We start from the raw sequence: 12,087 nt of genomic DNA, 5'->3' as shown, positions 1-12,087 counted from the left end.
CCCACCAGCAGTGTAGGAGGGCTCCTTTTTCCTGCAGGAGATTCTGATGCACACTTTAGTATGAGGACCAAGGCTAGTCATGAAGTCTTGCCCAGACTTTGGTGCAGGAGACAACCCTTTGTCCATTTCTTTAACTCCCTTCTTCTCTTGTTTGAATCATCACATCTATTTATCATGATCACTCACTCCTTTTTAAGTTTCATTTTCAGCTGGACACCCCCTTAGGGTGGCTTCACTGTGTGACTTGGTGTAGATTTCTTGGAGTTTACCTGTTTGATGTTTAACAAGCTTCTTGCATCTGTGGGTTTCTGTCTTTCTCCAGATTTGAGAAGTTCTCAGCCATTATTTTTTTAAATATTGTTTTTCTGCATCACACTCTGTCTGGGACCCTGTTACATGAGTGTTAATTATTGTAGTGTTGTCCCACAGAGTCTGAGGCTCTGTTTAATTATTTTCATCTTCCGGCAAACTTTTTTCTTTTTGCTTTTCTTTTCTTTTTTGTGGGGGAGGTAATTAGGTTTATTTATTTATTTAACAGAGGTACTGGGGATTGAACTCAAGGCCTCCTGCCTGCTGGGCACGCACTCTGCCGCTAGAGCTGTACCCTCCCCCTCTTTGCTTTTCAGATGAGATAATTTCAGTTGATCTGTCCTCACATTCACTGATTTTTCTTTTTTTTTTTTACTTTGTCATCTCCATTCTGCCACTGAATCAATCAAACAATGAGTTTTTTAATTTTGGTTTTTGTAATTTTCAGTTGGAATATTTGATTCTTCTTCATATCCTTTATTTCTTTGTTGAAATTACTTACCTTCCAAGAGTGTTCACCCGAGTTTGAACTTTTTTTTTTTAAGGCACATCCTTTTTATTTCTAAGTCATTTGATATAGAAAACTGAATTTTTTTTTTAATTATGGAGTTTTCAAACATACACAAAATAGAGAATATTTTAACTAACCTTCATTACCCATCACCCAATTTCAATAATTATTAACATTTTGCTTATCTTGTTTCATCTAGGTATTCTCCTGTGATCCCCACCCTCCCCATCGACACACACGGTTTTCCGGGCTCCCTATCGGATAAATTGTTTGAACACTTATAATAGCTGATTTAAAATTTTGTGATCTGAGCATTAGCATCACTTGTTTGGTTTTTGCCATGCAAGTTGAGGTTTTTCTAGTTCTTTATATGCTGAGTAATACTGAATTATATTTTGGACATTTTTATATTGTGTTGTAAGACTCTGGGTCTTGTTTGAATCCTCTGGGAAGTGTTGATTTTTTGCTTGCTTGTTTTAGCAGGCAGTTGACCCGGTTGGATTTAGACTGTAAGTGAGAACCAGTCTCTATGGGTCATGATTCTGGCTCCAATGCCTATTTGGTTTTCAAAGCCTTTGCAGTCCATCCCGGGTGTGTGCCATCCAGTGGGCAGCCTGGAAGCTTAGCAGTGGTCTTTTCATCCCGTTTTTAAACTCTCAGGGAGCTGTCAGTGGTCAGCTCCGTGCCTGCAGAGTTGGGGGTGGCCCGGGAGTTCCTAAACAATTCCATGAGGTCGCTTTCCTGATGAGCTTTGCCCTCCATGCCACCTCCCAGGTACTTCCTGGTTTCTTGGATCTTTCCTGTTCTACCCGCCGCCTCGCCCCCCACTGCTAGAAATCTGAAGCTTTACTTATATTATTCCTTCGTGTTCCTCCTGTGCTAGTGCCCATGTCCGGGGCCAAGTGGTGAGGGCGTCAGAGAGGAAAAATAAAGCAACCAGGGTCCGCCCCACCCTCCTGGGCCCACAGCTCCTGTGATTGGACAGAGACTCGCCCCTCCCTCCTGGGGGCGGGCCCCTGTGGGCCCTGCTGCTGCCGCTGCTGCTGGCCCCTCTCCCTCCTGGCCCCGAGCTAGGGGGCTGCTCCTGGACTTCTCTCTTTTGCACTGATGCCGACTTTGGGTTTCCTCCCAGATGAAGCTGGGGCCGCTAGGGGAAGGCAGTGGGAAATTCCTCATGGGTTCAGTGCTGCTTTAGGTGCTGGTCTCCTTCAGTCCACCTGCTTCTGTTCTTTTCAGGGCCCTCGAGTGCCCGCTGCAGGTGACCCGTCAGGCCCTTGGCCGTAGCTACGCTCACAGGGAGAGGCTGGGGAGGGCGCTGCTCCACCTCAGGCGGGACCAGGACTTGTCCCCTAGGTGGCTTTAGACTGCTGACCAAGGTGACCAAGGAGAGATTTACCCGCAGCTGGATTCCAAAGTGAGTAAGTGAATTTGTCATAATGGTCCACGGTGAGAAAGTGACTCAGGTGTACTTCGACCAAAGTGTTTAGTGAAGAATTATCTGTAGACTGGAGAGCGGGTGAGGTAGGGGGCAGAAGCGGCGGGAGACCAAGTAGCCCTGGCTGCAGAATCGTGACGCGTTTGTAGCGCCCGGGTTCCCAGACTGGCGGCAGGGATTTCCCGTGCAGGGTGCGCACCACTCGGGAGACGTCACGTGGTCGCGGAGGTGAAGGACAGCCCGGCCTGGACGGCCAAGGGCGGCCTGGAGGCGCGCAGTAGAGAAGGGGGGTGATGAAGCTAGGAGACTGTTGGTATTTAGGAAGACAGGAGGAGGGAGGCATTTTGGAAGGAACTTTGGAATATTGACAACTTGGAGCACGTGAATAGTTGAGATCGTTACCAGCAGAATAAGGAGTATTGTTGGCAACGAAGAAGATGAACGACTAGGTGTGAATGGAAAGAAAATTGCAGTCAGCCCTCTGCACCTGCGGGTTCTGCATCCTAGTGGATTCAACCAACCACTAGGAGGTTGGAAATACTCCGGGAAAAAATTCCAGAAAGTTCCAAAAACTATAAAACTTGAATTTTCTGTGCTTTGGCAACTATTTACATAGCATTTACAGTGTATTAGGTATTATAAGTAATCTAGAGATGATTTAAAGTACAGGGGAGGACGTGGGTAGTTTATATGCAAATACCAGGCCATTTTATAAAAGGGACTGGAGCATCTGGGATTTTGGCATCCTGGACCCAGTCCCCTGTGTATTTAGAGGTACTTATAGTTTGATAGTTAATAATGCTTTCCATTCAATACCTTAGAATTTAACATTTTATTGCCTACTATATGGAATCATCCCCTAATTATTTCATATACTTTTTCCATTTTCTTTCTGAAGGATCAGACCTGCTCCATTTACTCTTTTGTATCTTCCCTGAGGCTTTAAGAAGAAAAATGCATCTCTCTCTCTCATCCCTCATCTCACACCTAGACACCCGCACGTCTAAAAACTTCTTTGCAGATGGGACGGGGCATCTTGAAATTTTATAAAGCTCCATGCTCAAGCCTGTGGTGTGTGCAGTTGGACAAATAATTCTTGGGGGTTATTTGACTGCAAATCTCAATAAAGAAGACTGAAAATCAATTTTCTTTCTGTTCCAGGGTCCCAGAATCTAAGTTTGCAATTTTCACTTTGCCAAAGGTAAACAAAGGTTTAAGTGATTTATCTAGAGCAGGAAATTGTAAATCCACATTTGAACTATAAACATTGAAAAGGAGAGGCCTCTGTGGCTCTTTGGTAAGGGATCACAGGTCCTCACTGGAGGTCCAGAGGATCTGTGCTTTGGTACGGACACCTGCTGGCTGCCTGTGAGGCCAAGTGTTTGTCACTCGTCCATTCCAGCTGTCCGCCGCAAGCCACGTGACGTGTTTGCATCCAGTAGAATCCCTGTGAAACTTTCTCACCCACCACAAGCACCGTGTCAGATCTCAAATCTTCCCCACCTCGCTACCCAAAGCCATTTCTGAGATAAAGAACAATTACTACATTTCAAGTGTCTTAAAAGCCAGTGTCATGAGAGTCCACGGCCCTGGAACACATTGTGTGATCTGTTAAGTACTGGCGTCGGTTAGTGGAAATCAGACTTCAGCAGGTCCCCCAAGTGATGCCATTGCCATAACTTATTTTAATAAATATTTTAAAGACTAAATCAGAAGAATTGTCACACAGAATGCACTTTTTTTTTTTTTTTTTTTTTTTGCTTGAATTAGGAAATGAAAAAAGAGCCCTCCTTCATCCCGACCTCCCATGCAATGCTATTTGGGAAAATGATGTGTTTACAGACAGAACTTTGCTTTCCTGGCTGCTGTGTCTAAAACTTCCAGCGGGCGTGGTTTGACAGTGTGTTGCATCCTGTCTGTATGGGGGGGGGCAGTGGGCTGAGGAGGGCCTTTCTAAAGCATGATTAATTTCAGAATGTGGAGCCCCGAGGCAGAATTGCAAGGGGCCCCCTGTTTCTGGCCTGTAAGCTTATGTTACCATGGACCACGCAGATTTGGGAATGGTTGTTGTGTTTGTTCCTCTTAGTTGTAACCCAGAACGAAATAATTCCAACACCTTCACCTCAGAAATATTCAAATGACAACATTTAGTTAAAAAAAAAAAAGTAGGTTTATTTGCGCAGTAGTCAGAATTTAGAAAATCTCACATAAAATTTGAGGATGGTCATTAACAGTGATATTCATGATCATTATCACTGCACTCCTTAGAAATCACCAGAAATGTTTACGTGTTTTTCAGGGTACCTGAAATATCAAAAGTAGAAAATCTCCAGTGGAACTAGCATTCGTGGTTTCATTCAGAGATTGACCAAAGGCCTTTTTTTGTTAACAAGAGCCTTTGTCTACCCTTCCATCTTGCCATTTCCCCTCCATCTCCCTTTAAGACCGTCTGGAATTTGTCTGGCCTCAAGGACTGAACGAGCGCTCAGTAATCTCAAAGATGCCATCATGTATCTCAAGGAGGTTTAGATGTTCTTTAAAAATGACAAATTAAGTGCATCATAGAAAGTCCATCTGCTCTGATTAATCACATTAAACCTCAGATCAAGGAGTCATTCGTAATGAGAGAGAATTTAAGATCTGGAGGGAAGCACTGGTGACTTGATATGTGTATTTTGTGCAAACACATGAGTGGCAAGATTATTTTCAGTGATTTAATGAGATATGAATTAGGTCTCTGAAATACTATTCTATTTTTCCATTAACATATTTTGGCAATTTTCAACTTGCATGGCTGGGCACTTGATTAACAGGGGAAAAAAGAATTGGATTTGATGTAATTAACCCCTCTGATGAGATTGCCTTATTAATCTCTATTGTCACTTTAAGAGCATTAAATTCACATATGTCCTGGACGTGGCTGTTTAGTTTCTGACTTTCTGTGCGGCACACAGTTTTGAGTCCTAGTCATAAAAGGCGTGGGAAACACCTTTCTTCATTGTAGTAAGGGTACCTTTCCATAACTGGAAAATACACAGACGCAGTGTTACACACCGGGGACAAGCAGGTTGTAGTGTGGATCACACCCACTGCTGCCCTTCCGAGTCTCCTAGAACTGTGTCCTCCTGCTCACAGTGACTCCATTTCTACTGAACAACCCTTCAGTCGCTCCCTGTGGTTATGATCTAAACCTGATAGGCTTTAACCATAATTGCATTTGAAACGAGAATCTGAGACAGTGTGTCGAATAGGCAGGCAGGTCTGCCGGTGTGAGGCCCGGGAGGAGCTGTCTGGGGCAATGACGTTAGCTGCAGGGTCCAGGGGGAGACAGTCCCTGAGTGGGAGGCTGGGGCCTGTGGTCAGCGAGAGGTCCCGGGTCCTGCCCACAAGGGGCGGCCGCCAGCAGCCCAGTGACAGCACAGATCTACTTATCCCGGAGCTTCTCATTTTTGAAGTGAAGCCAGAAACTCAGACTTCTTTGTGAAAACTATAGATTTTTAAGTGTTCACAGCTAATGGTTTTGTTTTTGAGATTTGCACAGGACGCCCAGGATATCCACGAGCTGGAATTTCTCTTTGGTCACCAGTCTTTCTGAGCTTTGTTGCAGATCCTTTATCCCAGCTGCCAAGGCTTCACGGTCTGTTTTGGCCTCATCTATCCAATATGGAGTCTTCAGATGTCCTGCATTTTGGCTGGACTTGACTCTCTCCTTTCTCCAGAGTCAGGAGGCTCATCTCCTGTCTAAGGCTCAGACCCTCCCCACGGTCACCCTCACATGGGGCACCTCTCTTGTCCTCTACTGTCCTGTGAGACCCAGCTCAGGTCCTCGGTGCCAGAGCCTGTCCCCACCTACAGTACCCTCACTCCGCACTTAGATGCTTCATGGGTGACTTGCAGTACGAGGGTCTTACCTTCCCAAATCAGTTGCATAATTTTTCAGGGCAAAGATTGAACATGGGGGCCTGTTCTGAGGCCTGGCAGACTCTCAGTTGTCAATGGGACCAGCTAAGAGTCTGAATCTCTTAAATCCCCCCAGGGACAAGGGGCTCAGTGCCTCCTGCGACATCCGTGCCAGCTTCGGACGGCTCCGGCCTTAGGAAGCATGTATTTGCTCAATCAAGCTGAGATTTCTCTCCCCAGCTGGTGATTTTGTTACCCTGGGGCATTTACACTCAATTCTCTTGCCCCTTGTAATCGTTTTCTGAATAAGCAGAACACTTGTCAATCAAAAGGAACCATTCTTGTCTGTCCAGTGTGGCCACCTACATTTTAACAGGGTTTTTAACAAGAAGCAGCGTTTTTACATGGAAGTAGACATGACATGTGCACACTTTTCTCCCTGTCGAGTTCTGAGGGAGATTTTGGTAATAGTGACCTGTACTCTGGGGTTTCACCATGTTTTCTTTTGAAAGTACTTTCCTTTGAGGTTTCTACTTTTATCAACATTAATAAACGTTCCCTAAATTGGTGACCTTATGCTTTTCTTTTCTTGATATTCCAGCATCTCTTTGGAGAACTGATTTCTGTTTTTCTTCTCAACAATCAAAATAATTATCGGTGTAGTAAGTTTTAAATCTCATACGATATTGTAATGTTCAGACCCATCACTTCTGCCCTGGGCAACAGAAGTATCGCGACACTTGGCTATAAAAGTAAAAGCATTTGAAGATTTAAAATTGGCTTATGTAAGCAGACTTTTGCGACTAAAGCTTTCCTTTATTGTGTTGTTTTACAGGACACTGGAAATTACACTTCAGCTGTAGAATCCCACGTGAGGATGTTGCCGACCGACCAGGCTGCTCGCCGAAACTCATGGCGGTTTTGTGTGTTCTTAGGTGCTGTCATACTCCTGGGGAGGACCAACATGTTTCGCTTTAACCACCCAAAGGAGGCCGCCAAGCTCAGGGAGAAGAGGAAGGTGAGTAGCATGGGGCCTCCAGGCACCAACTGTGCTCTGGAGCAGGGAGGCGGGAGGCTGGGCCGGGGGATCTCCACTCTACGCCAGCAGCGTGACTTACTGGAGCCCTAACCACCTGAAAAGCCCTGCAGCCTGAATTGATTCTAGGGGTTTGCTTCCCAGTGGGCGATGGCCTGAGGAAGTCGGGTGGCAGGTAAAAGCCAGAGCAGAAGGAGAAACACTCATTCTGGACCCTCCTCCTCAGCCCTTCATCCCCCGCAGTGGAGATGGACATCATTTTCCATTAAGTGGAGACTGACTTCCACTTACAAGCATCTGTTTTGGGAGTTAACCCAGTATCAGAATCACTGTCATCTCAAAGTTTGCTCATTTTTTATTTTCATTTTCAGTAAATTGGATTTTTGATTGGGGTGTGAAGCAGAGAGGGGGTGACTCCAGCTTGATTGGCTGGACCATCCAGAGGGCACTTCAAGTGCTGGATGGGGGAGGTGGGCAGAGGACCAGAGAGAGGAGGAGAAGTCTGTCTAGGGACCCAGGGCTGTCCTTAGACCGAGGACGGTCATAGTCATGGCTGGTATGGCCATGAGCAGCACTCCCACGTGGACCACTTTATCTCTACTGAGGCCATCATTACCCCCACGTCACAGGGGCTCCAGATGAGAAACTGAGACTCACCTGTTCCATAGCCAGCAAGTGGGGAGCTGGGGCTGCCGCCCTGGCCTGCTGACCCAGAAGGGTTTGCCCTTCACCCTGAGTTACGCAGCACCTTAGATGGGAACTAACGAGAAAGTCACGAAGCCCACCTTCTCTAGGCTGCCATTCCCAGCCAGTGAAGCCTCTTACCTGTTCAGCCAGGGTCTCCCTGGGGCCCTTTCTGGGACACAGTTGCAGAGACAGAGAAGGAAGAAAACACATTTGCCACTGGCTTTCTGTGGACAGGTCCAGCTCTGGCTATTTTCGTCTCCCTTCTCCTCCCTCTGCATCCGCATCTGCATCCCCTCAGCAAGTGTGTGGGCTGCTGCTGCCAGGGTACCATACCTGCCGGGGAGCAGGGGATGGCAAAGATGCCATGAGCCTTTCCCTCCCCTGAACGCAGCAGCCTAATCAGGGGACCGACAGGACTGTGGTTCCTGTCCGAGCATGCTGGGCCCCAGTGGTGCTTAGTGTGGGGCTTGGGCTCCAGGTGGATCCCTAGCCTGACTGTCCTTGGCGGGCCGTCCCCAGATGGACCAGTTGGAAGTGTGCCACTCGGGAGCACACGCCCCTCATTGCCCGTCATGAGCGGAAGGCAGCGGGTGCAGAGTGCAGCCTTCCCTTGCCTGCGACGTAACCGCCCTGCCCTGTGTCTGCTCGTAGAGTGGCCTCCTGTCCTCCCTCAGCCTGTCCATGACCGACCTCTCCAAGTCCTGTGAGAACCTCTCCGCCATCATGTTGTACAACCCAGGGTGAGTGGACAGCGGCGCGCCCTTCCCTGTGATTGTTGCCCTGGTGGTCTTTGTTGCGACTCCATTAAAGTCACTTAAAAAAAAAATAAGGTAAAAATAAAACTTCTGCAGTTAGGACTCGCTGTCAGATCAGCTGTCATCATTTTCCAGCTTCCTTTCCACCCCTCGCTGTCTGCACATCCTTTTACTTAGTTACAGTCACGACTCAAATGGGAGGACGCATCCTGGGTCTCCGCTGAACAGCGGGCAGGCACGGATAAGGGTTGTTCAGCCTCATTCTCACCTGCAGGGCTGTCAGAGTCGGCACTTTGAGTGCTCAGTGCACAGTCCCTTCGGCTTAGGTAGGCGCTTTCGTTTCATGTCCTAAACTTAGTGTAATAGCAGAGACAACACTGCCTCGCAGGGCTTTGGATCCCAGGAAGCTATGTGCAGTACTTGCAGGTGCTAGGGGACCACTGAGGACAGCGGTAGTGTTTTAAAGGGACTTGTGGCAGGTGACCTTGCGGCCGGCAGAGCTGCTCAGGCCCTTTGTGGTTTCACTCGTGAAATGATAATGAAAGTGCCCCCAAACGGGGAACTGGATGAAAGGATTCTGGGGTCCTTTCTCGTTTAGTGAAGTCCTGTGATTGTCTCTTTCCCACAAGGAGAACCTCCTGTGACACAGTGGCGGTAGATTGCTAGCTGAGTGAAAGAATCAGAGCTGGTGTCTGTTTCGTAGTCACTGTGCGCAGGCGCGGCACCAAGCGCCTCTCCTAGAATTTCTCACGTTGACTTTTTCTCAGTTTCACGTGTAGAGAATCGTTGTAGGTCTGCCCACCTCGGCTTTGTGGGCAGAGCTGCGGTGTGTGTCCAGGTCTGTCTGACTCCCCACCAATGACCACCTGCCCTCCTCCACTTGGGCAGTGGCTTCAGACCAGAGGCCAGTGACATCGCCCATGACCCCTGGCTCAGCACTTCTCCCCAAGGCTGCACCTTCCCTCCCTCCGCTCAGGTCAGGACTCTGGTTTGTGGAAAGCACCGTGCCTGCAGGGAATTTCTTCACTCCTGTAGGAGTTTGCAACTTGGAGGGGCCATTGATCCCATTTCTGGATCCCTAGCCTGACTGACCTTGGAAGGCCGTCCCCAGATGGACCAGTTGGAAGTGTGCCACGTGGGAGCACATGCCCATCATTGCCCGTCATGAGCGGAAGGCAGCGGGTGCAGAGCGCACCCTTCCCTTGCCCGCTACGTGACCGCCCTGCCCTGTGTCTGCTCGTAGAGGGGCCTCCTGCCCGGGGAGCGCACCCCCATGGCTGCAGGCTCTTGTGCGCCTCCTCCTCCCAGACCTTCTGGGAGCACATGCAAGCACGTTCCTCCCTGGGTCAGCCTTTCCCTGCACCACTCGTGAAGCCTTTCCATCTTATTACACGGTCACTGAGAAGAGTTGTGCCCGTTGAATAAATCTGCCTGGACTCAGCCGTGGTGACTGGTGAGGCCCCTGACACGGGAGAACAGTCTCAGAACAACCGGGTTATTGGTACTTCCAGGAGGCACGTTTCATCATAGGTCTTTAAGCCCTTCTGGTAGTTTGACCTTCCTCCTTTAAGCATGACGGAGACTGACTCATTCGTATGCTCGCTTTATGCAGGCTTAATGTAACACGCAGGTCTTCAGGGTTAACGTCACCTGAAATCGCACATCCTCACCTGCTCGTGCTGTGTGGCTGGTTCAGCCTTTGCCGGGTGTGGAGGGGGCTTGCTTGGCTTCATCTCCCCGCTCGAAACCCAGTTCCAGTCCTGGAATCCGGGTCCCTGCTTCGGTGTCCTTGACGGTGGTGGCTTCTACTGTGAAAACACTTGGGAATGTTCTGTGGCTGCTTAGTGCCTCTGAGAACCAGCAAGGGGTCTGCATTCAGCCTGTCCTCTGAGACCCAGGGTCACCACCTGTGGGCCCCTCTTTCCCTGGTGTTTACAGAGGGGACCTCAGGCCTTCTTTTCAGTCCTCTGAACACAGGAGAACGTGTAGTCTCTCCACAGTCCTGCTGTTTTCTGTCACTGGCTGGTTTTGAAGTTAAAACAGTTTTTCTCTGTGTCTGCACAATGTAGGTCAGAGTGTACTAGTTTCATCCCCAAGACTTTTCATTGATTTTCTGTGGTCTGAAACCTCAGATCCCAGCCCTTCACCACATCACTCAGCCCCCGTTGACTGCGTCCTCCTCCCAGCCCTGCCCTCCCATGTCCTGGGGACCCCCCCAACCCGCCCCACCAGCTCCCTTGGGGCTTTTCATTTGCGTGTTCCAGGGCCCGGCATGAATCTCCTCAAAGTGTAGTACATGCCATCTCCCCCAACGCTGTTCCCAACTCTCCTCCCTCCAGTCAGAAATAAATGTCCCTTCCTCACTGTCAGGGCTCCAGTCCTGTCACCCCGATTTCCTCTTCTTTGCAATGTACCCGCATCTGTCAGCAAGCCCTTTCTGAGCGCCTCCTGGGAAGCCTCCCTGGTTCTCCCCACAGGGGCACAGCTACCAACAGGACCTGGGGTCGGTTTGCAGCTTGCTGCTCGAGAGAAGCGATCACAGGTAATTTACAAAGATAGGCAGAAAATGAACATGAAATGAAAATAAAATGGCTTAGGTGGAATTGGATGGCGTGATCAGGGAGGGCTCCCTGAGGAGGGGACATTTAAACTAAGACCTGAGTGGAGGGAGGATGACGCTTGTGCAGCGGGGAAGGTGAGAGTGGAGAGTGTTCCAGAAGCAAGCGTAGTGGCATCCGACTGAGTCATGGGGAGAGTCCAGGGCAGATGGAGTTGAGCTGCAGGAGTGGGCAGAGGTGAGGTGGGCGGCTGGGGGCCTTGGAGGCCACCAGAAGGAGTTTGACTGTTTCCTAAAAGTGCTGGGAAACCATTTGAGGTTTTTAAGCAGTAGAGGAAACAGAAGACAAATGTCCTGTAAATACTAGGGTGTGTGTCATTTGGAGAATGCAGCATAAAAGCCAGAGGCCATTGAGAAAGCCGCTTCTGTGCCGTGTGGCTGGCTCAGCCCTTGCTGGGTACAGAGAGGGCTTGCTTGGGTTCATCTCCAAGCTCGAAGTCCAGGTGGGAGGTGGCAGTGGCTTGGGTCTGGCTGGTAACCATGGAGGTGGAGCATCAGAGGACCGAGGCGGGGTCCCAGGCATCAGGGTTAAGTCCTCGGGCAGATGGTGCAGCTGCTCCTGAGGTGGGGGCCACGAGAGCACTGAGTTGGGCCGGTGGCTGGGGGCAAGTTCAGTCTCTGCGTTCAGAGCTGCATTTAGTACCGAACCGGCTCATGATCTCAGCACCTCAGGTTAATAGTCAGCAGACCTGGTTGCAGAGAGTAACCCAGGTAAAGTGCTCACATGGATTCTGCAATGATTCTTTGGATTCTTTACTGGATTAACCATTTTGACTTTTGCCATTGCTATGGTGACTTTCTCTCTGGATGGTAACGTTCTCGTTTTGGTGACAGTGA

The 12,087-nt window shown here is 49.1% G+C and overlaps 1 protein-coding gene across 9 annotated transcripts in view; it reads left to right on the top strand.

Moving 5' to 3' along the window:
• KIF16B (kinesin family member 16B) overlaps window positions 1-12,087 on the top strand; it is a 244,002-nt gene that overhangs the window by 130,309 nt on the left and 101,606 nt on the right. For all 9 annotated transcript variants that reach the window (XM_064475898.1, XM_064475897.1, XM_064475900.1 and 6 more), the window contains exons 16-17: window positions 7,091-7,173; window positions 8,530-8,618. In XM_064475898.1, the coding sequence (XP_064331968.1) occupies window positions 7,091-7,173; window positions 8,530-8,618 (172 nt within the window). The remainder of the gene's footprint in view (window positions 1-7,090; window positions 7,174-8,529; window positions 8,619-12,087) is intronic.

Source organism: Camelus dromedarius, chromosome 18 (genome assembly GCF_036321535.1).
Source record: "Camelus dromedarius isolate mCamDro1 chromosome 18, mCamDro1.pat, whole genome shotgun sequence".
NCBI lineage: Eukaryota > Metazoa > Chordata > Mammalia > Artiodactyla > Camelidae > Camelus > Camelus dromedarius.
Note: the sequence above shows the minus strand (reverse complement) of the source record. Positions and strands in the feature narration are given on the sequence as shown.